At 42.5% G+C, this 26,302-nt stretch overlaps 1 protein-coding gene across 1 annotated transcript in view; it reads right to left on the bottom strand.

The window, feature by feature from the left end:
• msps (msps cytoskeleton-associated protein 5) overlaps nucleotides 1-26,302 on the bottom strand; it is a 608,635-nt gene that overhangs the window by 283,117 nt on the left and 299,216 nt on the right. Inside the window, exon 20 of the mRNA XM_080286226.1 lies at nucleotides 18,426-18,647. Within this exon, the coding sequence (XP_080142352.1) occupies nucleotides 18,426-18,647 (222 nt within the window). The remainder of the gene's footprint in view (nucleotides 1-18,425; nucleotides 18,648-26,302) is intronic.

Here is a 26,302-nt window from a genome sequence, read left to right as displayed (position 1 = left end):
TCTAGTTCTTTTATATTCTTCCTCTGTTCTGGTGTTGCCTCTCTTTCTCCAGTTGTTCCACGCCTTATCTCTCCCTTTTTTTTGCTATCATACACCTTCTATTAAACCACTCCTTTTTCCTGTTTTCTTTCCCTCTTACTCTTGGTACAAATTTTTCCACTCCCAAATTATAGAGGTCTAGAAAGATATCACACTTCCTTTGTATCTCTCTTGTTTCTCTGAATTTTCTCCAATCCGCATTTTCAAAAAAGTTTCTCAGTCCTGTGAAATTAGCCTTCCCAAAGTTTTATCTTCTCTGTCTATGAAGCTCGTCTCTTGGCTCGACGTTCCCTATTATCATCTGGAATACAATGACAACATGATCACTTTTTCCTATAGGACAGAAATATTTCAATGATTCTATTACATCGCGTTCTTTGGTAAACAGTAAATCTAACCTTGCTGGTGTGTCCTCACCTCGGAACCGTGTCTCTTCTTTGACCCATTGCGTCATCACATTATTCATTATTATATTTAATAATATAGTGCCCCACGAATCCTCGCTGCCTCCTGAGTCCCATTCTTCCTAGTTCACCTCTTTACAGTTAAAGTCACCCACTAAAATTATATTGTTGCTTTTCTCAATTGTTTTTTGTAAATAACTAGCCATATCTGACAACATCTCCTGGTATTCGTCATCATTCCATGCTCTCGTCTTAGGGGGAACATACCCTACTGCCATATCTCTCTTGACTTGCTCTCCAGTTTCTAATTTCATATATATCACTTCAGCCCTGCCTTCTCCCATTTCCATGGTATCTACATTTATGTTGTTCTTCACTGCTATCATCACTCCTCCTCCCGTTTTTTCTTTTCGGTCTCTTCTCCACAGATTGTATTTACGGTCTCCCAAATGAACATCAATATCCTCTCTTAATTTGGTCTCTACAAAGCACATGACATCAGGTTCATGTTCTCTCAAGAAATCATTAATTTCAAGCTCTGCCGATATTAAACCATCAATATTAGTGTATATCACCTTTAACCCTTTAACCGCGGGTGTCATTCCAGAATGACACTGCAAAAACTGGACCAAACCGCGGGTGTCATTCTCGAATGTTTGTGAATATTTTGAATACCCTGCGTTTTTTCCGTGCGCCAATTGTTTCAAGGGAGAGTAGCTATTAAGTTCTTTCACTCCAGCCAACCTCCACCTCCCTCTTCCCCCCCCTGGGGCCCCACCTCCCACCCCCTGGGCCCCCCACCCCACCCCAGACCAAACACGCATCAGTATCTGTCCAGCTGTGTGAGTGACAACACTGCTGATGTGATAGTGAAGTGCAGGCAATTACAGTGCCTTTTACCTGCCTCAGTGAACACAGAGTGGGTGTTTATCGTATGTGCAGTGTTCATATATGTTTATAGTATTATCAGAATGAGGTTGGCATTTGGTAATGGTGTGTGAGCGAAAAATAGTGATTACAACACCGCTGATATGGCAGTGAAGTGCGGGCAATTACAGTGCCTTTTACCTGCCTCAGTGAACACAGAGTGGGTGTTTATCGTATGTGCAGTGTTCATATATGTTTATAGTATTATTATCAGAATGAGGTTGGCATTTGGTAATGGTGTGTGAGCGAAAAATAGTGATTACAACACCGCTGATATGGCAGTGAAGTGCGGGCAATTACAGTGCCTTTTACCTGCCTCAGTGAACACAGAGTGGGTGTTTATCGTATGTGCAGTGTTCATATATGTTTATAGTATTATTATCAGAATGAGGTTGGCATCTGGTAACGGTGTATGAGCGAAGGTAATGGTGTGTGAGCGAAAAATAGTGATTTTACACCCCTCACTTCTAACGGCACTGCCCGTCCTGTGAAAGTCAACAGAGTCATGAAACCTACATCAATGAAAAGCTGAAGGTTAGTACTTTCTAATGGTACCTTATTTTTTTCTCTAGCTTTATTCTGTGCAGAGTTATTAAGGTTTAAAAGTTTGTTTACATTTGGCTGAAACCCCCGCGTGAGAGGACAGTCAGGCCAAAACAATGCCCGCGGTTAAAGGGTTAAATTATTTTTGATGTTTTTTATACCCTCTTCTCTCCTTATCTCCATCAGTACCACTTCCTCAATTTCTGATCTTTCACAGCTATCCCCCTTAGTTTCCTTCGCTTCTATTTCCTTATCTACCACTTCCTTACTTTCATATCCATTACTCTCCAAAAAAATGTATTACATTCTTCCTTTGTGCTCTTGTCATTTTTTTCCTTTACTTGATCCTTCAATGATTTTAAAACTTCTCTTTCTTCTTCATTTAAATCTTTTCTTATTATAATATTTTCCATCCCTGCCTCTTTGCGTAATTTCCAGGTCATTTTGAGTATATCATTTACTAAACTTTCTGATGTCAACTTGACTCTCATTGGTCTTGTTTCTCCTTTCTTATAAGGCCCTATCCTCCTTACTTCCTCAATTTCTTTTACCCACTTGTCTCCTTCGGGGTCAATTTTGCCTAATATACCTCTCACTAGGTTCGTGTCTCTCAAGTCTCACGAATCTAACCTTTTCTTCCTCCTCCCTGTTTCCAAATATTACCAAGCATCTGTTCCTTTCTACAGTTTCTCTCACTATTTTCTCTTTTTTCTTCAGTATTTTCACTACATTTTCTTCCATCTTTTTCTTGTTCATTTCCCTTTCTTCCTGGATGATTTCTCTTATGCTGACCAATTCTTTCTCTTCTTCTTCCACGTGTGCCCACTTTGCCTTATGTTCTTCTAATACACTACTCACCTTCTCTGTTTTATTAGTACTCTCTTCTAGTTTCCTCCTCAATTCAATATTTTCACGCTTCAAATTTCTTATTTCCTCATTCGCCGTCTCATTGGACTGGATCAGACTCAGTATAGTAATCCCCGTATTCTCAGACATGTCCTTTAACACTAAATTCTCCACTTTCTTTTCAAGTTCACTAATCCTCATTATCAATGTTTTAACCACATCCATGATCTTAGTGTTTCTATCAAATCCTGGAAATTCGAGTCCCTCAGTGTTATCATTTTCGGCCATGTTGGATGTTGGTTACTGTAGTAGTGTGTGTGTGTGTGTGTGTGGGGGGGGGGGTAGGTTAGGGGGAGGTGTTGTTTATGGTGACGTGTGGAATGTGACTATGCTCTGCTGTCCACTTTATGAGAAGGGTCACTGTACCTGTAGACTTGGCTGGGGCTATATTCTGTTTGTGGTGAACCATTCGTGACGTGTGTTGAGGTAAGGTTGGCAGATGTGTGTGGCTGTGTTGTTGTTTTGGTGTGTACATGTAAGTGTTATGTCATCTGCACACGAAGCTACGTGTATCTGTGGTGTGTGGAGTGTGGGTATGTCATGCATTATAGGTTAAGGAGTGTAGGGGATAAAAGAGATCCTTGAGAGATGCCCCTTGTGAAGTTTCTGATGTTCAATGACTGATCAGCAAATGTTACATGTGCACATCAGCCTCCTAAATAGTTTCCCAGCTATCTTTTTGTGTAATTGTGCATGTTTCTATTGAATATTTTGTTTGCGAGGTTATGGCATCAAAAGCTTTGCTAATGTGCGGTATGAATAGGAGTGATCTGCGTGGTGGCCAAGCTGAACTGATGCCATCAAAAACTCTTTGTGAAAGGTCAGTGAGAAGAGTGTTTGTGGAGTGTAGCAGCCTAAAACAATGTTGTGATGGGGCTACAGGGTTGTAAGGTGTTACTGAGGCCATGCATGCCACAAGGGGCAATGTGCCATACCATCTGAAACCTGTTTTTTCCACCAGATGCTCCCTCAAACACTGCCCTATGACTGCACAAAGTCACTTTGCTGAATTCAGACTTTCACCCTTACTACACTACTCAGCAATGAGCAAAGCGACTTTGTGCAGTCATAGGGTAGTGTTTGAGAGAGCAGCTGGTGGAAAAGAACAGGTTTCAGCTGGCATGGCACTTTGCCCCTTGTGGTGTGCAGGGCCTCAATTGTAATACTAATTCTTTAGTGACTTTGGAAGGGGTGCAGAGAAGTGTATAAGGCAGTGTGGGAAAGGCAACGAGGGGTCTTTGTTGGGTTTGGGGTTAGTGCTGATTGTGCCATGCTTCCAGATGTTGGATATAACGTTGTGCGAGTAGATGTAGTTTGATATGTTGGTGAGTGCTTGTATGCCTTGTGGTCCAAGATGTTTAACCTCTACACCGCGGGGATGTTTTTGCACTCCCTGTGCGTCCCGCGAGGATATTCGCGCTCCAACTGACTTTTTAAAAATATTTGCCAAAAATCAGTTATTGGTCTTAGAATAACAAAATTATACTGTATAGGCATATGGCACATACCTTCAGCTTTCCCCTGGGATGTCTGTTTAGCCTTCGTCGTCTACCGGAGGACTTGTGGAGACTTCTGAATTTGGGTAACGAAGTCTCCACTTTACACTTACCGATACCCCGTAATATGGTTACCACTGCCTGATATTATAACTACAAACACTATTCTATCAATTTCAAGTAGTTTGGAATATATATATATATTAAAAAAAAAAAAAAAAAAAAAAAAAAAAAAACGGTGAAAGCAATGTAAATTATGAGCACATACGAGCTTTCCTCCAGTGCTGGTTCCCCGATGGTATTCTGAGGTGGAGCTGTCATTTATTATTTATAAACACACTCACACTTTATATTCCTAGTACTTTATTACACTTATTTATATATACAATATTTATCTATAAGTTTCTTTCAGTACTAGTAGTTTATTTTCACTCCAGACATTCACTTTCTCATCCTGTATACTAGCGTACAGAGTGAATCTGTCACTTTCACTTTCATTATCCCAGTATTCATACATGCTAGAGTGAAACTTTCACTTTCATTACTCCTAGTATATATACTCGTATTCTTATATTACTACTTATTTACATTTCTGTTTACATTCTCTATCTTATTTACATTATTTACATTTCCATTTTATTTACACTATGTTATGCACTGTCACTTGCAGTAACTTACAAAACTATTTTCCACTGCTCAGTTATATTTACATTCACTGCTTTCACTTGCTGTTTCCACATTATTTACATTTCCACTTGCACTGTTTTAGTGTCACCAGAAAGATCGAAGTCACTGTCCATCATTATCATTGATAAATTAGCCAGGTCACGTTCCACAGCAGTCACTTGGCCCTTTACCCCTTTCCACACGAGGTTTAGTAGGGGTAGAGATCACAGGGCCCTTTGCATGGGGCTAAAGTGCGGCGGAAATGGACAGGCGCGAATCCGACGTGGTTTCACCTTGAAAGACGACAGTAAACTGAATGCTGTGGCCTAGGGGCAGTGAAGGGCTGCCAATGTCAGCGTGGTGACAGCTGCTAATATATACGCTACGAAATGATTGGCAGGAAATCGAGACAATACATAAAAAATTAGGTAGTTCCAGGTGAATGTAAATATCACTTAGGCTTCTCCCTTCCTTTCTTATATATATTTTTATTATGAGAACAGGTCATACGGCATATTTCAAGGGGAAATAAACGGAAAATTAGCGAACAAGTGCACGTGAGGTGTTGCCAAGTGATAATTAGCCCATTCCAGATGATGGCAGTATCAATTACCTTTTTTCTTTTTTTTATATATTATTTTGTATAAGAATAGGGCAAAGGGCATATTTGAATGGATACAATGAGTGGAAAAATCCGTCCAGCATTTGTGTAGCGCAGCACAGCTGGTCAGGCGGGAGGAGAGGGGAATGGAAGGGAGGTAATGAGGGGAGGAGTCAAGGACAGGAGAAAAATGGCTAAATTGTCAACAGTGGATGAGAGTACAGGTGACATTAGCAGAACTGAATATAGATGGACACTGGTAGGACTGATGGATGATACAAGCCACCACTTGAAAGCCCGGGCGAATTCAAAATAACACAGAATAACAAAAGTGACGCCCCGCGGTATGATCCCTTGCTCCTGAGCATCACGAAAGTGACGCCCCGCGGTTAAGGGGTTAAGGTGTATGTTGCTTATGTTATCTGGACCACAGGCAGATGAGTGCTAAAGGATGCTAATAACGTACTTTGTCTTGTTGTAAGAGAAGAGTGCAAAGTCTGGGTCTGTGGGGAACTCCCTCTTGCTTTGGATGGCACATCGGTCATCGCGATGGGGATTTAGATGACTGACGTGTGAAAAGTGCTTGATGAGAGTGTTTGCTTGTTGTTTGTTTGAAGGTATGGTGTCTGTTGTTGTGATGGCAGCGTGTGAATGTGTAGTGTTGCTGTTGGAGAGTGTGATGCTATTTAGTGTTCTATAGAGTTTGCTGGTGTTTGTTTTGTGATCAAGTGTTTGGAGATAATTATTCAAATTTAGTGTTTGCTGCTCTGATATTTTATTGTTTATCTGAGTGTTGAGTGTTTGTATTTGTCATATGGTGTCTTGTGTATGGGGTGTTGGGGAGTGTTGCAGTATGTAGTGTTGACTGATAAGCCGTTGAATTTCTGGTGTGAAGTTGGAATTGTCTCTCTTTCTGTTGCCTCTAGGGATGTGTCTTTTGTCTGCATTTGGAATAATTGTACTGAAAGTGTGCACAGCAATGTTGATGTTTGTAATGGGTGTACTGTTTAATGTTTCAAGTGTTGTTCTGTTTCAGTTGTGGGGGCCTCCCAGTTGACTCTCTTATCATTAGTGAATGTGTGTCTGTGGCCAGCTGGGGTGATTTTGGTATTGGTAGTGGTGATCAGGAGATGGTCTGACCTAAGGGTTTTGACCACTCTCCAGGATGGTGTGGGGGCAAGGTTTAGGGAGCAAAAGGTGATGTCTGGGGATGATGGGAGGAAGAGGGTTTGGTGTGGGAAATGGGCATGTTGATGGAGACTGTTGGGGATGAAAAGTTTATCTGTTTGGGATTGTAGTACCAGCTCTCTGTCTGTATCAGGGTTGTCGGTCTTTAAGGGTTAATTCAGTTGGTTAAAGAAAATACAAGAATTAGGGAAAAGGATACACCATCAACACTGGATCTGCTTTTTACAAGAAACTGTAACGATATACAGAAATTACAGTATCATTGGCCCCTAGGAAAGAATGACCGCCTGATTATGGAGATGGAGGTATTGGGTGGGGACACGGGAGAGAAAAGACATATAAACAGAATAGATATAACTATGGGAGGGTGAATTCTGACTCCTTAAGACAATATTTCAGAAACATAGACATGAGTGAAATGGAGAGGGGAAAAAATATCCAGGAGAAATATAGTCTATCTATTTATCTATTGCCAGATGCCTCAATCCCGTTTGGGGTGGCCACAAACAAATCGCCTCCAAGTCGCCCTGTCCCCCGCCATTTCACTCCCCTGCTCCCAACTCACACCCCCCTCTCTCATATACCTCTCCACCCCATCTCTCCATCTCATCCTCGGCCTCCCCCTCCCTCTTTCCCCCTCCACCTCACTCACATACACTCTCTTCGTCAGTCTTTGACTGACGAAGAGAGTCAGAATCCAAGTTCCTAAAGTCGCTGCAAAATAGGAAGACAGAAAGATTGGTTTAATAAAACATGTAGGGAGGCACCTGAAATTAGGAACAGAGCATGGGATAAAGAAAGAAAAAGATTTAGGCTTGTAATGAGTACAAAGAAGTAAGAAATGAATATGCAAAAGTAAGAAGGAAGAAGGAACAAAAATACGAGAAGGATATCGTTAGTAAAAGCATGAAAGGACCCAAGCTGTTCAACTGGTTTGTTAATAGTAAAATGAGAACAAAGAACAGTATAGTGAGATTAAGAGATGGTGATGTAATACACGAAAAAGAATAGGAAATGTGTAACATAATGAATGATAATTTGCTGTTGGTGTTTGTAACAGAAGAGGAATTCCCAGAACCTGTAATAGAAATGCAACCTCTGAAACTGGAAACAACAGTGGTTGAGAGAAATGAGATAGAGTACTTCAGTTGATGAAGGATACAGATGTGAGAAAGGCAATGGGACCAGATGAAGTAGCTGGCTGATCTTGAAAGAATGTGTACATCAGTTAGTGATGCCTATCTATGATATTATACGGCTTTCCACAGAAAGTGAGGAGCTACATACTGAATGGAAAAGAGCAAACATAGTTCTGATTTATAACTGTGGTGACAGGGAGGACCCACTTTACTAAAAACCAGTCGCCCTCACTAGAGTAGTCTGCAAACTTTGTGAAAATGTCATCAGAAAAAGATGGATAAAATTCCTTGAAAGGCAAATGGTAATAATGTCTAAGCAATCTGGTTTTAAAGAAGGGTCGTCTTGTGTTACCAACTTGTTGAGCTTCCATAGTAGAGCGACAGACACTGTTCAAGAAAGGGAATGATGGGTAGACTGAATTTCCCTGGATTGAAAGATGGCTTTGATAGAGTGCCACACAGAAGATTATTGTGGATATTGAAAACCTATGGAGTGTACAGGGAAAATTGCTGAAATGGATGGAAAATTATTTGATACGATGACAAATGAGAACCATTATATAAGACAGGTTTTCCCGTTGGAAAAAGGTTATTAGTGGGATGCCCCAGGGTTCGGTGTTAGCCCCAATCTTGTTCCTGATAAATATAAATGACATGCCTGAAAGGCTGAGTATGGTACAGTATCATCCCAGTTAACTGAGAAGCTTGGGGAATTTACCTTCCTGGTTACCGATTTTTCACTGATATCTGATATTATATACTCATACATAGGCTATATCATTGCAGTATATACAATACCACTCATATCCAGGGCCACACTAACATTTTCCATTGAAATACCCTAAAACACACCCCACTGACATAACACACTTGGTTGCAGTGTCTTGTGGTAGTTCAAAATGCACAAGGTAAGTCTATTTTGTTAAATATTATCCATTACACAGTATTTTATTCATCCAGCACAGAAAACTAAACTGAATTAATAAATCTTGAACATAATTGGTGAACAGAAAAGAACTGTAGTAGTAGTAGTTGTTCCCTAGGCAGCCTGGGCAAACAGCCCGGAGTCCCTAAGGAAGGCCATGACCAAGAGTCAAGATAACTGTACTGCAGAACACTGAAAAGAAGTGTTCTACAGTACAGTTATCATGACTCCCTTGCCCACAGCTGTGGATACGTGTCATGGCCTACCCATTTATTCCTCACTTGACCGTCGTCAAACCACCCCTCATTTGCCACTCAGCTGTTTTGCAGATAATACAATAAATACGAAGAAAATGCAAACACAGTAACTTTGTCAAATAGCCTAAAACAAATGCTTCATTTCTATCAGCTGGAGTTTATCTATTCTGCCAAAGAAATGCAATCTAAGATGACATCATCTTAGAAAGCACTTGATGACAATGCCAGTGCAAATGCATTCTAATATGACATCATCTTAAAACATCTGTTGAAAATGCAAATGCATTCTAAGATGACATCATCTCAGAACACATTTGATGACTGCAAATGGGTTCTAAGATGACATAATATAAGAACACATTTGATGACAATGCTAATGCGTTCTATGCGGTTCTATGATGACCATCTTAGAACAGAACACATCTGATGACAATGCAAATGTGTTCTAAACTGATATCATCTTAAAATGCATTTGATGCCAATGCAAATGCATTTTAAGAAGACATCATCTTAGAACGCATTTGATGACAATCTTGGAATACACTTCATGCATTCTAAGATGACATCATCATAACCTGCCGAGTGCCAGCAGACACTGGACCCTCATGGAGCCGTGGTGCCAGCCAATTTTCTACTTTTTTTTTTTTTTTTTACTAGATAGGTTAGAAATGATGAGAAAACATGGAGAACAACCATAAAAGTACTCACAGAGGCAATTTAGGTCAATTTTTAGGTTGATTCTTCATGACCAGGCAGCTGAAAACTTTGGACTAACGCCTATAGACTTTAATGGCCGCCTCCACCACCCATTGAGTTGAGGTAAGAGGTCTTCATTTTCTTCATTGGTAACTAAGCTATTCAAGCCAAAAACACTCTTGTTGGGTATACAGATGGTATAGAAAGGCCTCAAGAGGCCTAGGGAGGCACAGGAATATCCCGGTCGATTTTTTTGGCGCCTAATTTGAATTTTCAATATATCAAATTGCTGACATACATGTACATCAATGGCACTGTTGCATACAAGGGCCGACACACATGTATGTCATTGGCACGGGGTGGGTTAAAATGCATTTGATGCCAACACAAGCGCATTCTAAGATAACAACTTAGAACACATTTGATCTATCTATCTATAGCCCGACGCCCTAATCCCGCAAAGGGTGGCCGCAGACAAAACGCCTCCAAGTCGCTCTATCACCCACCATTTGACTACCCTCCCCCCAACTCACCCCCCCCTCCCTAATATACCTCTCAACTCCATCCCTCCACCACATCCTCGGTCTACCTCTCCCTCTCCCTCCCTCCACCTCACCTACATACACCCTCTTAGTCAGTCTTTCACTCTCCATTCTCTCCACATGTCCAAACCACCTCAGTGTATTTCTCCTAATCTTCTCAACCACATCCACATCCACCCCACAACGTTCCTTCACTTCTTCATTCGTCAACCTGTCCCTCCATGTCACTCCACATGCTCCTATCAAGTAACTCATTTCCACTGCTCTCACTCTTGACTTGTTCCCCTCTTGCAAGGTCCATGCCTCGCTTCCATACGTCAGGGTAGGGATCACAATACTATCATGCAGTGACTTCTTAACTTCCATACTCACCTCCCTATTTCTCATCACTGCTTTCAGTGTACCAACAACCTTCCTTCCCTGCTGTACCCTTTCACGCACTTCATCCCCAAAAGTTCCATCCTTACTCATCACACTACCCAAGTACTTGAATGCACTCACATTCTCCATATCCTCACCATCCAACCTCACTGCACACTCTGTGACTTCATTCCTCTCAAACACCATAACTTTACTTTTGTTTACATTAAGTTTCAGATTCCTCCTCCTACACACTGTCCCAAATTCATTCACAAAACCTTGCAACTCCCATTCGTCTTCACTCAACAGTACTGTATCATCAGCAAACAGCAACACCGGAAGCTTCCAAATCTCACCCTCATTCATTAGAGCCACCCCCACATCCACTGCCCTACCCTGCACCTCCTTTACAACCCCATCCATGTATATATTAAACAGCCATGGAGACATCACACAACCCTGTTTCAGTCCCATATTGAGATCAAAGAACTCACTCAGCTCACCATCCACTCGCACCGTAACCCTAGCTCCCTCGTACATACTCTTCACAGCACTCAACAATTTTCCCTCCACTCCATATATTCTTAATACCTTCCACATACCTTGCCTATCTATTCTGTCATAAGCTTTCTCCAAGTCCATGAAGGCAGCATACAATTTCTTTCCCTTCTCTAGATACTTCTCCACTGAACATCTTAGAACAAATATCTGATCTACACACCCTTTTCCCTTCCTAAATCCCCCTTGTTCTTCTCCAACTAGCTCCTCCGTCATATGCCTAACCCTATCAATGAGTATTCTACCATATATTTTACCAGTCACACTAAGTAGGCAAATACCCCTATGGTTACCACATATTTCTCTCTCTCCTTTTCCTTTGTATAAAGGAACAATTACAGGTAAGCCCTTAATTCACGTGAGGGTTAGGTTCCCAGACCCTTCGCGTATGTGGTAAATTCGCGTATATGTTCTGCCCTTGTGTGCACATAATTACGCATGTCTATTATGTATATTACATCTGAATAATACTGTTTATGCACTACATACACCTTATAAACTAGCATAAAGTATGAAAAACAACAAAAATGTAAGAAATTTAACACTGAAACCTGACAAGCACAGGCGTAGGTGGAGACTCTTCAGCAGCCTGGTGCACAAGCCCTCACTGCCTCCCATATGCTACATTCTGCTTTCTTTATTGTATGAACAGTTGACTCATTCACCCCAAACATGCAGTTCCAAGACAATTCACAGGCATAGGTGGAGACACTTTTGCAGTCTGGAGCACTTTGTCCCCCGTATGCTATGTTCTCCTTCTTTATTGTATGAACAGTTGACTCACCCCAAACATACGGTTCTGAAACATTTCACCATCAAGTCTATTCACCGTCAAAACATGGACAATTCCCCATCATTCTATTAATATACTTATTATTGATTGATACTTTAATAACTAATTTTCAGGGGGATTTTATAACTCCTATAAGTAAAAAACTAGTGTACTGTACTTGCTAAATAAACTGGTATGTAAATAAATGACGGGGAATCGTCCTGACGGAGAATTGTCACCGACATTCCTCCCTGAAGTTTGTCCAACACTTTAACTTTCCCTGTCAGCAACATCACTTTACAAGTCAGTTTTGGTGTGTTACCACATGCATCACTAGCACTATGCTTAGGCCCCATGTTGGCAGACAAGGCAAGCAATCACTGGAAGGCAGAAAAATAAGCCACAAATAACGATTGGCCAGTCATGCATGGTTCGACCGTCGGATTCAAACTGACTGTGGTGCATGGTAGTCCGACCTCCCACACACACACACACACACACACACACACACACACATATGTATGCACACGGGCAGCAGGTAGGCATTTTTATATTTTATTTATTTCTCTTGTATATTAAAATTATTTATTTAGGAGAGGGAGGGGATGCGTTGATCAGGTGTTTGCTGTGAGACAAGTGTGTGAAAAGTATTTAGCGAAAGGCAAGGATGTGTTTTGGGCATTTATGGATTTAGAGAAAGCGTATGATAGAATTGATAGGGAGGCTTTGTGGACTGTTTTAAGATTGTATGGACTTGATGGTAGGTTACTAAAAGGGGTGAAAAGTTTTTATGTAAATAGTAGAGCGTGTGTAAGAGTGGGAAATGCTATGAGTGATTGGTTTCCCGTGAGAGTGGGGCTGCGACAGGGATGTGTGATGTCGCCTTGGTTGTTTAATATTTACATGGATGGTGTTGTAAGGGAGGTGAATGCAAGAGTTTTAGGTGGTCTGAGTCTGGTAAATGTTGATGGAGGAGAGTGGAATCTGAAGCAGCTGCTGTTGCAGATGATACTGCACTGGAGACTGATTCAGAGGAGAGATTGAGACAGTTGGTAGAGGAGTTTGGAAGGGTGTGTGAAAGGAGGAAATTGAAAGTAAATGAGAATAAGAGTAAAGTGATGAAGTGTACGAGGTTGATAGATGGTAGGGGGATGAATATAGTTTTGAATGGTGAGTTGCTTGAGGAGGTAGATTGTTTTAAATATCTAGGGTCACATGTTGCTCTGGATGGAAGAATAGATGCAGAAGTGAAGTTTAGAATAAATGAAGTAGGAAAGGTGCTGGGAGGAATGAAAAAAGTGTTTAAATGTCGTTCCCTTAGAATGGATGTAAAGAGAAGGCTGTATGAGGGTGTTGTGGTACCGACTGCATTATATGGGGCTGAAACATGGAATGTGGGTGTAGCAGAGAGGAAAAGTTTGAATGTAATGGAGATGAGATGTCTGAGGAGTATGTGTGGAGTGACTCGTATGGATCGAGTGCGAAATGATGAAGTGCGAAGGAGAACTGGAGTTGTTCGGGAGATGGCTGGTAGAGTTGAGCAGAGGGTGTTGCAATGGTTTGGGCATATGGAGAGAATGGATAATGAACGATTGGTGAAAAAGATAACTAGATCTGATGTGAGAGGTGTAAGGCTGAGAGGGAGACCACGAATAGGATGGATGGACAGTGTGAAGAGAGCGCTGGATGCGAGAGGGATGTCTGTTGAGCAAGGAAGAGTGGCTGTGCGTGACAGAAATAAATGGAGAGAAATTGTGAATGAATAAGTGATGACGCAGCCCTGAGGGGATATTCTCCCGCATTTGGTCTGATCAGCTAGTCAGGTCAGGTGCGGGTAAGGGGATGGGTCTGTTATGATGTGGCAGGGGTAAACCAGTTCTGCTGTCGGGCCCTGCTGCGGATGTCACTGATTGCATTGCGCAGTTGACCCTTGTGCAGTGTGATGCGGTGAGGATCTGTCCGTTCTCCCCTTTGGGGCTAAGATGCGAATGAATGTGTTTGAATGGATGAGTAAATGGAGAGTGAGTCGTCCTGTCTCGGCTACCTCCCTTTCCTTGGGGGAAGCAGCCTAGGTATATAGATAGATAGATAGATTATTATAATTTTGTTTTAATTATTGTACGAAAAATTCGTGGATAACCGAAATCGCGTGAAAAAAGTTCGCGTGAATTAAGGACTTACCTGTATACCTGATTTCCAGTCCTCTGGAACCCTTCCCTCTTCCCAGGCCAATCTACACAACTTCCATATCCACTCCACAACAATCTCACCCCCATACCTAAGCATTTCACCACACACTCCATCAATTCCTGGGGCCTTTCCCAACTTAATATTCTTCATCGCTTCCACTACTTCCGCCCTACTGATCTCTTCCTCCCTCCTCTCATCTCTTCTTCTCCCAGCCATTCCCCAACCACTTATACTCGCACTGCTCTCACTCTCCACATTCAACAAATCCTCAAAGTGCTCCTTCCATCTCCTCAGTTTCTCTCTCTTCTCCACCAACAAACTATTATTCCTATCTTTCACTCTCCTACTATTTCCCCTTTCACACTGCCTTACTTTCTTTACCTCCTTCCAAAACAATTTCTTACTCTCCCTCCATTTCACACTCAGATTCCTCCCACATTTGATGACGATGCAAATGCGTAATCTTAGAACGCATTTGCACTGGCAGAAAAGGGAAACCCCAGCTAACACAAATGAACCATTTGTTTTATTTAACAAACTTACTGTACAGGTATACCCCAATAAACGATACCCCTAGATGCGATACCCTGGCTTAGCAATGGGGGTAGAAATACCACCACACCCCACTTGAAGATGGCTGCACCCAGGTTTAACAATGGGTCCTCCGAGGTCTCATCCACGAGCGATGGGTCAACATTTTGAATCACTAGCGTTCCTGCAGCCAGCTCAGCCTGCCCACCTCCCAGGATGCGCAGAAATGCTGGAGGTGCCCCCATAGCCATCGTTCGACCTGTGCTCACCCATATCGCTCTTCTCACACGGGCCATCTCTGAGTGAGGAACTCTCTTACACTCGCCCACCCCGCATTACGCAAGCTGCTATCGTAGTGCGACATAACTGTGTACGAGCAGTGCCGTGAGTGAAGCAGTGATACTGATCGTGTGTGGAGTGTGATTTTGTGTGAATTTTGGCCTAAATAAGTGTGATCATGTCTGGTATGGGTGCTGTACATGGTGGTGCAAGTGGAGGCCCTAATCAGGGTGGTAAACGGCCTGCTAGTGTTGGTGATGGCGATGTTCCCACGAAACATGCCCATAAAACTGTGTCTCTGGAAGTGAAGTTAGATATTCTTAAGTGCCACGGCGAAGGCAAAGGTGCGTGTGCCATCACCTCAGCTCTCCACCTGGCCCAGTCGACTGTCTCCACCATTATCAAGAAGGGGGAGGACATTGAGGCTGCCACTGGGGAGGTTGCAACTTTATCTGCCTCCTGTATCACCCGCCATTGACAGCCAGTGATGGAGGAGCTGGAGCGGATGCTCCACATGTGGGTAGAGGACCAAAACAGGAGGAAGGCACCCATGAGTCAGGCGATTATTTGCACCAAGACTCTCTCTCATTATGGGATGAAATTAAGGTGAGGTGGGATCTTGATGATAGGGAGACATTTAAGGCTAGCCAAGGGTGGTCTGACTGCTTCAAGAGGCACATTAACCTGCACCACGTGAAGATGTATGGTGAGGGGGCGAGTGTGGATATGGTGGCGGCGGCAACATTTCCTGACGAGCTGAAGCGCATCATCGTGGAGGGTGGCTACAATGAGAACCAGGTTTTGAATTTTGAGGAGATTGCACTCTTTTGGAAGAGAATGTCCTCAAAGATATTCCTTTCAACAGAGGAAATGTCTACATCAGGGTTCAAGGCCTCGAAGGACCAGCTTACACTGCCCTGCTCCCATCTCATCCTTGGCCTCCCCCTCCCTCTCCCCCCCTCTATCTCACTCACATACACTCTCCTCATTAGTCTTTTGCCCTCCATCCCCTCCACATGGCCAAACCATCTCAGTGTGTTGCTCCTAATGCTTCTTACCACATCCACATTCACACCACAATGCTCCTTCACTTCCTCATTTGTCAGTTTGTCTTTCCATGTGATTCCACATGCCCCTCTCAAATAACTCATTTCCACAGCTCTCACTGTTGACTTGTGTCCCTCCAAAAAGGTCCAAGCTTCCCCCCCCCCCACACACACACACACACATGCATGCATGCAAGGTGCACACACACAAATTAGCACCATTTTCAAGGCTGTTTCATTTGTCCAGCTTTTGTTTCAAGGCGACCACAATGTGTTAAGATTAGTTTGCACTTTATGTTTTACAGTACAAATCACTAATCACACCATGACAACACACGATAACACAACACTGAGAGTGCTTGTTTACTGACTGACAGCGGAAAGCTGACTGGTGGAGAAGGGATGGAATGGGGAATAACTAGGAAACAACCTTGACCGGAAATGCCTTCACTTTACATCCCACAACTTCACCCAGTCTAACGTGACTAACCCGTTCAGGGTGGAAAATCAAAGTGGCACACACTGTTTCATTGTTCATATACCTGTCAGTCCATGAATTTTCCCATCTGTCTGATAATTCCGGTTGCCTGGTAACCAGATAACTGGGATTATACTGTACTTATGAGTTTATTTGCTGATGATGCAAAAAATTATGAAACATATTTAGGCAGTGAATTGTTGTAAGAAATTGCAAAAAGATATAGATAAACTCTACAAGTGGTGTCTAACGTGGAGAATGGAATTCAACACTAATATATGTCATGTACTGGAAATGGGAGTCAGTGATAAGTGACCAAAGTATGTATACAAGATGGGAGATGAAATAACGAGGAAGGTGAAAGAGGAAAAGGACCTTGGTGTGATTATACAGGATAACCTTTGCCAGAGAAACATATATGGTAAATACGATTACTGGAGGAATTTATGGGTATTGACCAACATGACAGTGGCATTTAATAATATGGACAAAGAGATGCTGAGAGTTAATAGTGACCATGATAAGACTGAGACTGGAATGTGCAGCAGTGATATGGTCACCACACTTGGAGAAGCATAACAGTAAACTAGAAAGAATGCAAAGGATAGCCACAAAATTGATACCAAGCTTCAGGGAGTTGTCTTATGAGAAGAGATTAGAAAAGCTGAAATTGCCAACCCTGAGAGAGAGAAGGGAGAGAGGAGATCTGATTGCAATGTTTAGAGGAGTAAGAGGAATAGAGCATGTGGACAGAGAGGACCTCTTTATGAATGACGATGGAAGAACAAGAGGAAAGGAAATCAAGCTGAAGAAGAGTCAATGCCTCAGGGATGTAGAGAAATTAATTTTCCAAACAGAGCTACAGACACCTGGAATAATTTAGAGGGAGACATGGTGCAAGCAGAGAGCATCCATGTGCTTACATATAGACTGGATATTTGTAGAAAGGAGATAGGACAACACCAGCTTAGCTCAAACCCCATATAATACAACTGGGCTCCTACGCTCCTCATGGGACGCCATAGGATTGGATGATGGATGGATGGATGGGAAATACATCCCACCACTGGCACTAACACCATCATCCATACTGAATATGTGCTAGGGCTGTTTCAAACAGGACTGGCATAGTGGTATTAGCAGGGGTATTTTTATGAGACATCGGAGGGTTTTCTGGCAGATCAGTAAAGTCTGCTTTATGAAATCCAAATCCTTAAACTGTTCCTTACCCCAGCAGGGATTTGAACCTGGATCTATTGGTACTGCAGGCCAACTCTCTACTGATTCGGCCACAGCCTCCTGCATGCAGGCATGAACGTATGCACGCACACACGCATGCACACATGCATGCACACACATTCACAAACACACACACATTCCATACGAAAAAATATCTGCCTCTCCCAACATTACACTTGATCTCACTTTCATTAACTTTCTTTGCTCCTTATCTAGGTGTAATTTATTTATTTATTTTTTATTTTTTTCAAATATCTTCATTACCATCTCAATATACTTTATATCCATTTGGTGATTCCAAATCTCACTCATACTGCTCTTTCTTCTATTCCAAATACTAAAACTTCTGTATTACTTAGAATTCCAGTTATTCTGAAAAAGCTAATTTCTACTGTCTGTAACTAGGAAATATCTGTCAGTCACTTCCAATGTTTCACTTCCATATGAGAATGTCAGCAGCACCCCACTTTCACACAAGGTCTTCTAGATCTCCACACTAACCATCTTACTCTTCATGATACTACCAAATTCTCTAATTACCCTTCTCCCCTGAAGTATCTCCTCTGAACCTCATCCATAACCCACCCATTTCTGTCCTTCAATTCTTGTGCTTTAATTAGGTTAACATGAAATTAAGTCCCACCGTTCTAGAAGCTGATGGTGCCCTGAGTCCCTTTTTGCCAGTAGGTGTGCCTCCCCTACCAGCTCCGCCCCCACCTCCTCCTCCAGCACTTGATTGTCTCTCCCCCGGTGCCCCGCGTCCTGCTGAACCCGTGGCGCTGACCTTGACTTTAGGTTGGGGTTTGGCCGGCAGACTGGGCTTTGCTTTCTCCAGTGCCTGCATGACGGTGTTCTTCGATGATGGCTGCAACAAAATATTCATGAGCACCATCATCACAATCACCACCACCACACCACCAGTCATCATTATAATCCTATTTCAAACCTTACTCTGTTTCTAACTAATGTAAAACGAGGAGAGGATTCACAAATAACAAGATATTATAGATTGGATCTTCACAATAAACTTCACAACTCCTCATGGCAGAAGTGTACAAAACAGTGTGGTAGATGGTGGTGAACTTTATCCACTCAACTGATGCAGTACTGCCTACTACTTCCTTCCTCTTTCTCATCTATCTATGTGTAGTAGTAGTATTAGTTGTTCCCTGGACAGTCTGGCCGAACAGCCATGACTCCCTATGGAAAGCCACAGCCGAGACCAAGCTTCCCCAGAGTGCTCTCAAGGAGTGTATGTCGTGTTGCTGGCGCAGAGTATTGTGTGCAATGCAATCTTCCATAATGTGCTTAATAGTATGGGGTGCTGTGCTGCATCCTGGACAGGCATCAGTGACAGAGTCATCCAGCCTCTTCTGATAGCTCAAGAGGGCTGGATGATGCCCACATCTCAGCCTTGCCAGGTGGACCCTGTCCTCATGAGGGAGGGAAGATTCAGAAGGGTGGATATCAGGAGGTTGTGCATGCAGCAGAGTGTTGTCTTTAATTGACTGAATGGAGTGGGGAATGACTGAGGAAGACATGACAGTATTTGTGTATGATATCGTGTGCTGGGTGTTGTTTTGATGTTCCTCGGTGTGTGTGGATGTGCTGCCATGTAGTGTAGTGGATGGTGTAGGTTTGTGGAGGCTGTGGCAAGAATTTGTGTGCCTCTCATGTCTAGACAATCTTTGACTTTGAGGACTTTGGTTTTTTGGTGAAGGTGGTCGTGGGTGTAGTGGCTGTGCAGCCTGAGATTATTTTAAGGGCCTTGTTCTGTATGGTCTGCAGAGTGTTGTAATGTGTTTTAGTGAGGTTAGGAGCCCAAGCAAGGTTTGCATAATTCATCAATGAACATACAATATTGTTTGCATACTGTGGTTGACTGATTGATTTTATTCAGTCTTCATCAGTACAGAGTTGGTGCAGAAGTTTGGTGGTTTCACAAGTATGCCATAGACAAAACGACACAGGTCCCACAATGTGACCTGTGAAAGAGTACCAACAGTGCATGATTCCAACCAAGGATAGCCCAAAAAGGCCATTCAGGCGTATTTCCATTGGGGTCCTTTTTATGGGATCAGGTTAATTGGAGATAGACCAAGACTGGTTGTAATAATAATAATAAAAAGTATTAACCAGCACTTAAACACTACAACATGGTATCGCAGGTGATACACTTAATTAAAATATATATATTGGTTCTCTGACCGTGCAATAGCCATCTCTTGCATATATTGTTTTAGCTTGGCTTTGAAGGTGTGTAAATTACTGCTTGCTTTCAGGTTTTCAAGTAGGTCATTCCAATCTTTTATTGCGTTATAATAAAATGGTGGTGGTTTCTTTGTTGTGTCCCAATGCTGTATGGGCAAGTGACCTTAAGGCACTGAGTCTTGGTGTTAATTTATCTTTAATGTTTGTGATGTGTTGTTTACATGACACTGGTGTGTGTGTGTGTGGGGGGGGGAGTGTTGTTTATGGTGATGTGTGAAATGTGATATGTTCTGCTGTCCAGTTTGTGAGAAGGGTCATTGTAGATTTGCCTGAGGCTATTTAACCCTGTTTGTAGTGAACCATTCATGAAGTGTGTTGAGGTAAGGTTTGAGGATGTGTGCAGCTGTGTTTGCATTTTGGTGTATACATGTAAGTGTCATGTCATCTCCATAGGAAGCTATGAGTATTTGTGGTGTGTGGGGTGTGGGTATGCCGTGCATGTATAGGTTAAAGAATGTAGGGGATAAAACGGATCCTTGGGGGACACCATTTGTGAAGTTTCTGATGTTCGATGACTGACCGGCAAATGTTACATATGCACATCTGCCTGCTAAGTAGTTTGCCAGGCATCTTTTTGTGTTATTATGCATGTGCATATTTGTGTTGAATATTTTGTTTATAAGACTGTTGTGGGGAATGGCATCAAAAGCTCTGCTAATGTCTAGTGTGACTAGGAGTGTTCTATGTGGTGGCCTAGCTGAATTGATGCCATCAAACACTCTCTCTGTAAGGTCTGTAAGAAGAGTGTTTGAGGAGTGTAGCGGCCTAAGACCATGTTGTGATGGGGCTAGGGGGATATGGGGTGTAACTAATTGTGATACCAGTCGTTCAGTGATTTTGGAAGGGGTGCAGAGAAGTGTGATGGGGCAGTGTGAGGAAGGTAATGCGGGGTCTTTGCTGGGTTTGGGGATAGTGCTGATAGTGCCATGCTTCCAGATGTTGGGTATAATGTTGTGTGAGTAGCTGTAGTTTGATATGCTGGTGAGTGCTTGTATGCCTTGTAGTCCAAGATGTTTAAGGTGTATGTTGCTTATGTTATCTGGGCCACAGGCAGATAAGTGCTTAAGGCTGCCAATGATGTGCTTTGTCTGGTTGTAAGTGAAGAGTGCAGTCTGGCTCTGTGGAGAACCCTCTTTTGCAATGGATGACACGTCGGTTGTCGCGATGGGGGTTTAGATGGCTGACATATGAAAAATGATTGATGAGAGTGTTTGCTTGTTGTTTGTTTGAGGGTATGGTGTCTGTTGCTGTGATGGCAGAGTGTGAATGTGTAGTGTTGCTGAGTGTGATGCTGTTCAGTGTTTTGTAGAGTTTGCTGGTGTTTGCTTTGTGATCAAGTGTTTGGAGATAATTATTCCAGTTTAGTGTATGCTGTCCTGATATTTTATTGTTTATCTGAGTGTTGAGTTCTTGTATTTGTTGTAATGTTTCTTGTGTATGGGTTGTTGGGGAGTGTCGTAGTGTGTCGCGTTGACTGATGAGGCCTTGAATTTCTGGTGGAAAGTTGGGGCTGTCTCTCTTTCTGTTGCCTCTAGGGATGTGGCTTTTGTCTGCATTTTGAATAATTGGACTGAAAGTGTGCACATCATTGTTAATGTTTGTGATGGATGAACTGTTTAATGTTACAAAGTGTTGTTCTGTTTCAGCTGTGAAGTCCTACCAGTTGGCTCTCTTATAATTAGTATATGTGTGTCTGTGGCCACCTGGGGTGATTCTGGTTTTGACAGTGATGGTGGCTGGGAGGTGGTCAGAGTCAAGGATTTGGACCACTCCCCGGGATGTTGTGGGGACATGGTTTGAGGAGCAAATGGTGATGTCTGGGGATGATGGGAGGAAGAGGGCTTGGTGTGGGATATGGGTATGTCGATGGAGATTACTGAGTATGAATAGATTATCTGTTTGGGATAGTAGTACCAGCCCTCTGTCTAAGTCAGGGTTACTGACATGCCAAGCCAACGCCTTGGCACTGAAATCACCACCCAGGATGATATTGAGTATGTTAGTGATGTGGTGTATTTGAGGAGGGTAATTGTGTGGTACTGTGGGGGACGATTTGGGGGGGGGGGGGGGGGATGTATATGCTTGCAACTGTTATGTGTGATTTGTTACCCGTGCGTATTTAAACGACTTTATTTCTGTTGTGGTGTCATGTGGCGGAAGAAGTGACTCTGTGTGTGCAGTAGTATCCGAAAAGTTGATGGATTGGTGTACCACTGCCAGCGCTGTTGGCCCGGTCTTGTCTAATGGTGATGAAATTATGAAATGTAGGTGTTTTTTGTGTTCTGTGTAGTATAGTTTCTTGCTTGCTAGTGGTTGCTAGGTCTGCTCATCCAGACAGACTAGGGCTGATCAACAACAACAGCATTAGTGTACAAATTCAGCAGAAAAAACTACCTATCATAAGAACTGCACCTTGACATTTATACAAATGCAACATTAAATATCTATATCAATGAATTTGCACACTGATACTGCAAGTTAAGCATTTAAAAAAAAAAAAAAAAAAAAAAAAAAAAAAGGGGGGGGGCATTGGCAATCATCATCACGATTATGATGAATGATACATCATAGCGGCCTGCAACTAGCTCAGCCTTTGACATGAGGTAGAAAAGTTTGTCCCTGATCACAAGTTAAATCAACCTGACAATACACATACACTTCCCAATAACAGAGGTGAAAAGAGATAATGATCTTAGTTAGATTAAACATGCTATAGTGGTCATGTATGATCTTGAACTGGATTCAGCATCAGATCCTGCCTGTGTCATGCTTATGATAAGAAAGCTTAGCATTCATGTTCACATATAGGGAGTAAACTGTGGCACCAGTCGAGCAGGGCAGTACTCCCATGGTGGATGCAAAGCTAATGATGGGGAGAGCTGGAGCTCACGTTTCATTAGCCCTCGGGACAAGTTCCTGACCATCCCTGTTTGCTGTACTTTTTCAGTGTTTCAGTAACACAGAGAGTAGGCCAGCATGCTCTCCAATACAAGTTTCACTAACTGTCAACACAAAACTACATGTACAGTACACACCACACTTCCTTTAAAGAAAAAGCCTTGGAGTCCCCAGGAGAGGTGGGAGAACCATAAATGCCCCCACCATTCACCCCTCTCCCAGTCATGACTCAACGAGTTGCCTGGAACCACTTTCTGACTCACTTCTTCATTTCTGCAACACTTGCAGCCTTTCCTCTAACTTTCTCTGTTAAGCACCACCTCTACTCCTCTAAACTTCACCATCACTTCCTAACTGAGACTCTGCTGTCTGAGGCAACTGATAGTAAACCCTTCTCTGTACCCTCCTACTTTCTCTATACTCATTTCAATGCCAAAGGTGGCTGTTGTGTATATGTACACAACGACTTATCTTGCTCTCATGTTCCTGAACTTGATTCTTCTAAATTCTCTACCCTCTGGCTTCGGCTTTCCTGCCATTCTTTGACTAAATATAGCTGAGCTGTTTACTTACCCCCTAATTCTACTGACTATGAAAAACTCTTTGACTACCTTACTTCTATGATGGAACACACCCTATCCATTTCTCCTTTCTGTGATCAATGTTCACCACCACTTTTGGCTGTCCTCTCCTTTCACTGATCTATCTGGTGAACAAACCTACATCGTTTCTATCCTCAATGACATAGTGCAGCTTGTAAAGCACCCTACCCGTATCCCTGACTGTCTTGGAAAGAGTTCCAACGTACCTGACCTCTTCTCTACAACTAATCCTTCTGCTTACACTGTTAATCTCTCCTCTCCATTGGGCTCCCCCAATCACAACCTTATTACATTAATCTGTCCTATCGCTCCAATATGGCCTGTGAACCCTCCAAAGAAACACTGATTGTGGCAATTTGGAGCTGCTGACTGGGAGGCCCTCAGGCAGTACTTTTTCTGTTTTCTCTGGAATGATTACTGCTTCCATGGCCGGGAGCCATCTGAGTGTGCCTTGAGCATTATGGAGGTTATTCTCTAGGGCATGGAAGCATACGTTTCTTTCTCATATTTTCTGACTAATGCAAAAATGCCTTGGCTTAATCACGCTTGCTCTAATGCTGTCCACAACAAGAAGAGGGCCTATAAAGGTAACAAAGCCAACTCACCCCTAAATCACATCATTTTTATGTTTCAGACTGGAATCGTGCAAAGCTGTTCTCTCTACTGAAAATAATTTCATCCGTGTGAGGCTGGTCAATCTCATCTTAAATGTCGGGACCAACTGCCTAGTCCCGTGCTCCTACGCTCCTCATGGGGCAATGTAGGATTGGATGATGGATGAATGGATGGACTAAATGTTCTCAACTCTCCAACTCGAATTCTTCATGCTCCTTCTGGCACCTTGCCAAAAACCTCTCTAACAACTTTACCTCATCATCCTTCCCTCCCCTTTACTACTCTAATGGCTCTGTAGCTATTTCTTCTACTAATAAAGCAGATCTTTTCACTCACACTTTCTCCTCAGATTCCACTTTCTATGATTCCAGTGTTGTTCCTCCATCACTTCCCCCTTCTGCCTTCCTCATGGTTGACATTAAAATTTCTTCAGCTGATGTATTCTCTGCCATCACTGGCCTCAATTCAAACAAGGTATATGGGCCCAATGGGGTCCCTCCTGTTGTCCTCAAGAACTGTGCTTCTGTGCTTACATCCTGCCTAGGTAAACTCTTTCACCTTGGTCTATCAACCTGTGCCATTCCATCTTCCTGGAAGTTTGCTCTCATTCAGCCTGTCCCAAAGAAAGGTGACCATTACCAACCCTCTAACTATTGCCCAATTGCTTTATCATCCTGTCTCAATAGTTTTCGAGTCAATTCTTAACAGAAAAACTTTAAAGCATCTTTTCTATCACAAACTTTTTTCTGATTATCAGTACGGGTTCCGTCAGAGATGCTTCACTGGTGATCTTCTCACCTATCTTTCAGACTCCTGGTCATCCACCTTTCGGGACTTTGGCAAATGCTTTGCCATTGCACTTGACATTTCAAAAGCTTTTAATTGTGTCTGGCATAAATCTTTAATTTCCAAACTCCCCTCTTACGGTTTCTACCCTTCTATCTGTGCCTTCATCTCTAGCTTCCTTTCTGGTTGTTCTATAGCTGCTTTTGTACACAATCACTGTTCTTCTCCTACGTCTATCAACAGTGGTGTTCCTCAGTGATCTGTCCTATCACCAACTCTCTTCTCTTTACTCACCAATGACCTCCTAAGCTCTTCATCCTACCCTATCCACTCATTTCCTGATGATTCCATCCTTCACCTTTCCGTTTGGTTCTCGCAAAGTCCATCTCAGCATTGACTTCAACGAACATGGGATGAAGCTAAGGCACACCTGTCTGACTTGGCTCGTATCTCTGATTGGGGTACTCATGTTTTTAATTCATCAAAGACTCAGATCTTACACCTATTAACTCAACAAAATCTTCCACAGGAGTATCCAATAATGCTTCATAATATCTGGCTAAATCCTGCATCATCGTTAAACATACTCAAGGTTTCATTCTCTCAGGAGTTATCTTGGAAAGATCATATTACATCTCTTGTAAAATCTATTTCCACGATATTCGGTGTGCTAAGCCGACTCTATACCTTCTTTACACCTCCACAGTCAATGACTTTATACACAAGTTTTATTTGCCCCTGTGTAGAGTACAACTTTCATGTGTAGGGAGGCTCCCCACATACAGCTCTTCTCAACAAGGTGGAGTCAAAGGCTTTTTGTCTCAATAACTCTCCTCCTCTAACTGGTTCCCTTCAACCTCTGTTTCTTCACCGCACAGTCGCATCTTTATCTCTCTTCTATCGCTACTTCAATGGTCACTGCTCCTCTGAAATGTCTGCTTGAAAACCTCCAGTTCTACAATGGGTTCATAGCACCCATCTACCAACAAACTCTCATCCCTTTTCTGTCCAACTTTCTAATGCAAGAGTTTAACTGTTACTTCCAGTCCTTCATTTATGCAACAGGTCATCTCTGGAACTATCTCCCTCTGTCCGTATTTCCTACTTCCTATGATCTCCCGTCTTTCAAACGAAGTGTTCAGATATCTCTAAATGAACGGATCTTGATTTTGGCCCTCTGTTTTGTATTGTTTTTGTTTTTGTCTTGGAAGAAAAAAAAAAATCCTCACATAGGTACACTAAAAATACTTACTGCTTCATTCTATACAGTATGAATGTGAGTTTTCTTTTAAAATATAATTCTGATATATACAGTAAGTTTGGATATTAAAACAGTTTTCCTCTGATC

This window comes from Coenobita brevimanus, chromosome 110, assembly GCF_032717465.1.
Source record: "Coenobita brevimanus isolate Jiangsu-jjx chromosome 110, ASM3271746v2, whole genome shotgun sequence".
Taxonomy (NCBI): domain Eukaryota; kingdom Metazoa; phylum Arthropoda; class Malacostraca; order Decapoda; family Coenobitidae; genus Coenobita; species Coenobita brevimanus.
Note: the sequence above shows the minus strand (reverse complement) of the source record. Positions and strands in the feature narration are given on the sequence as shown.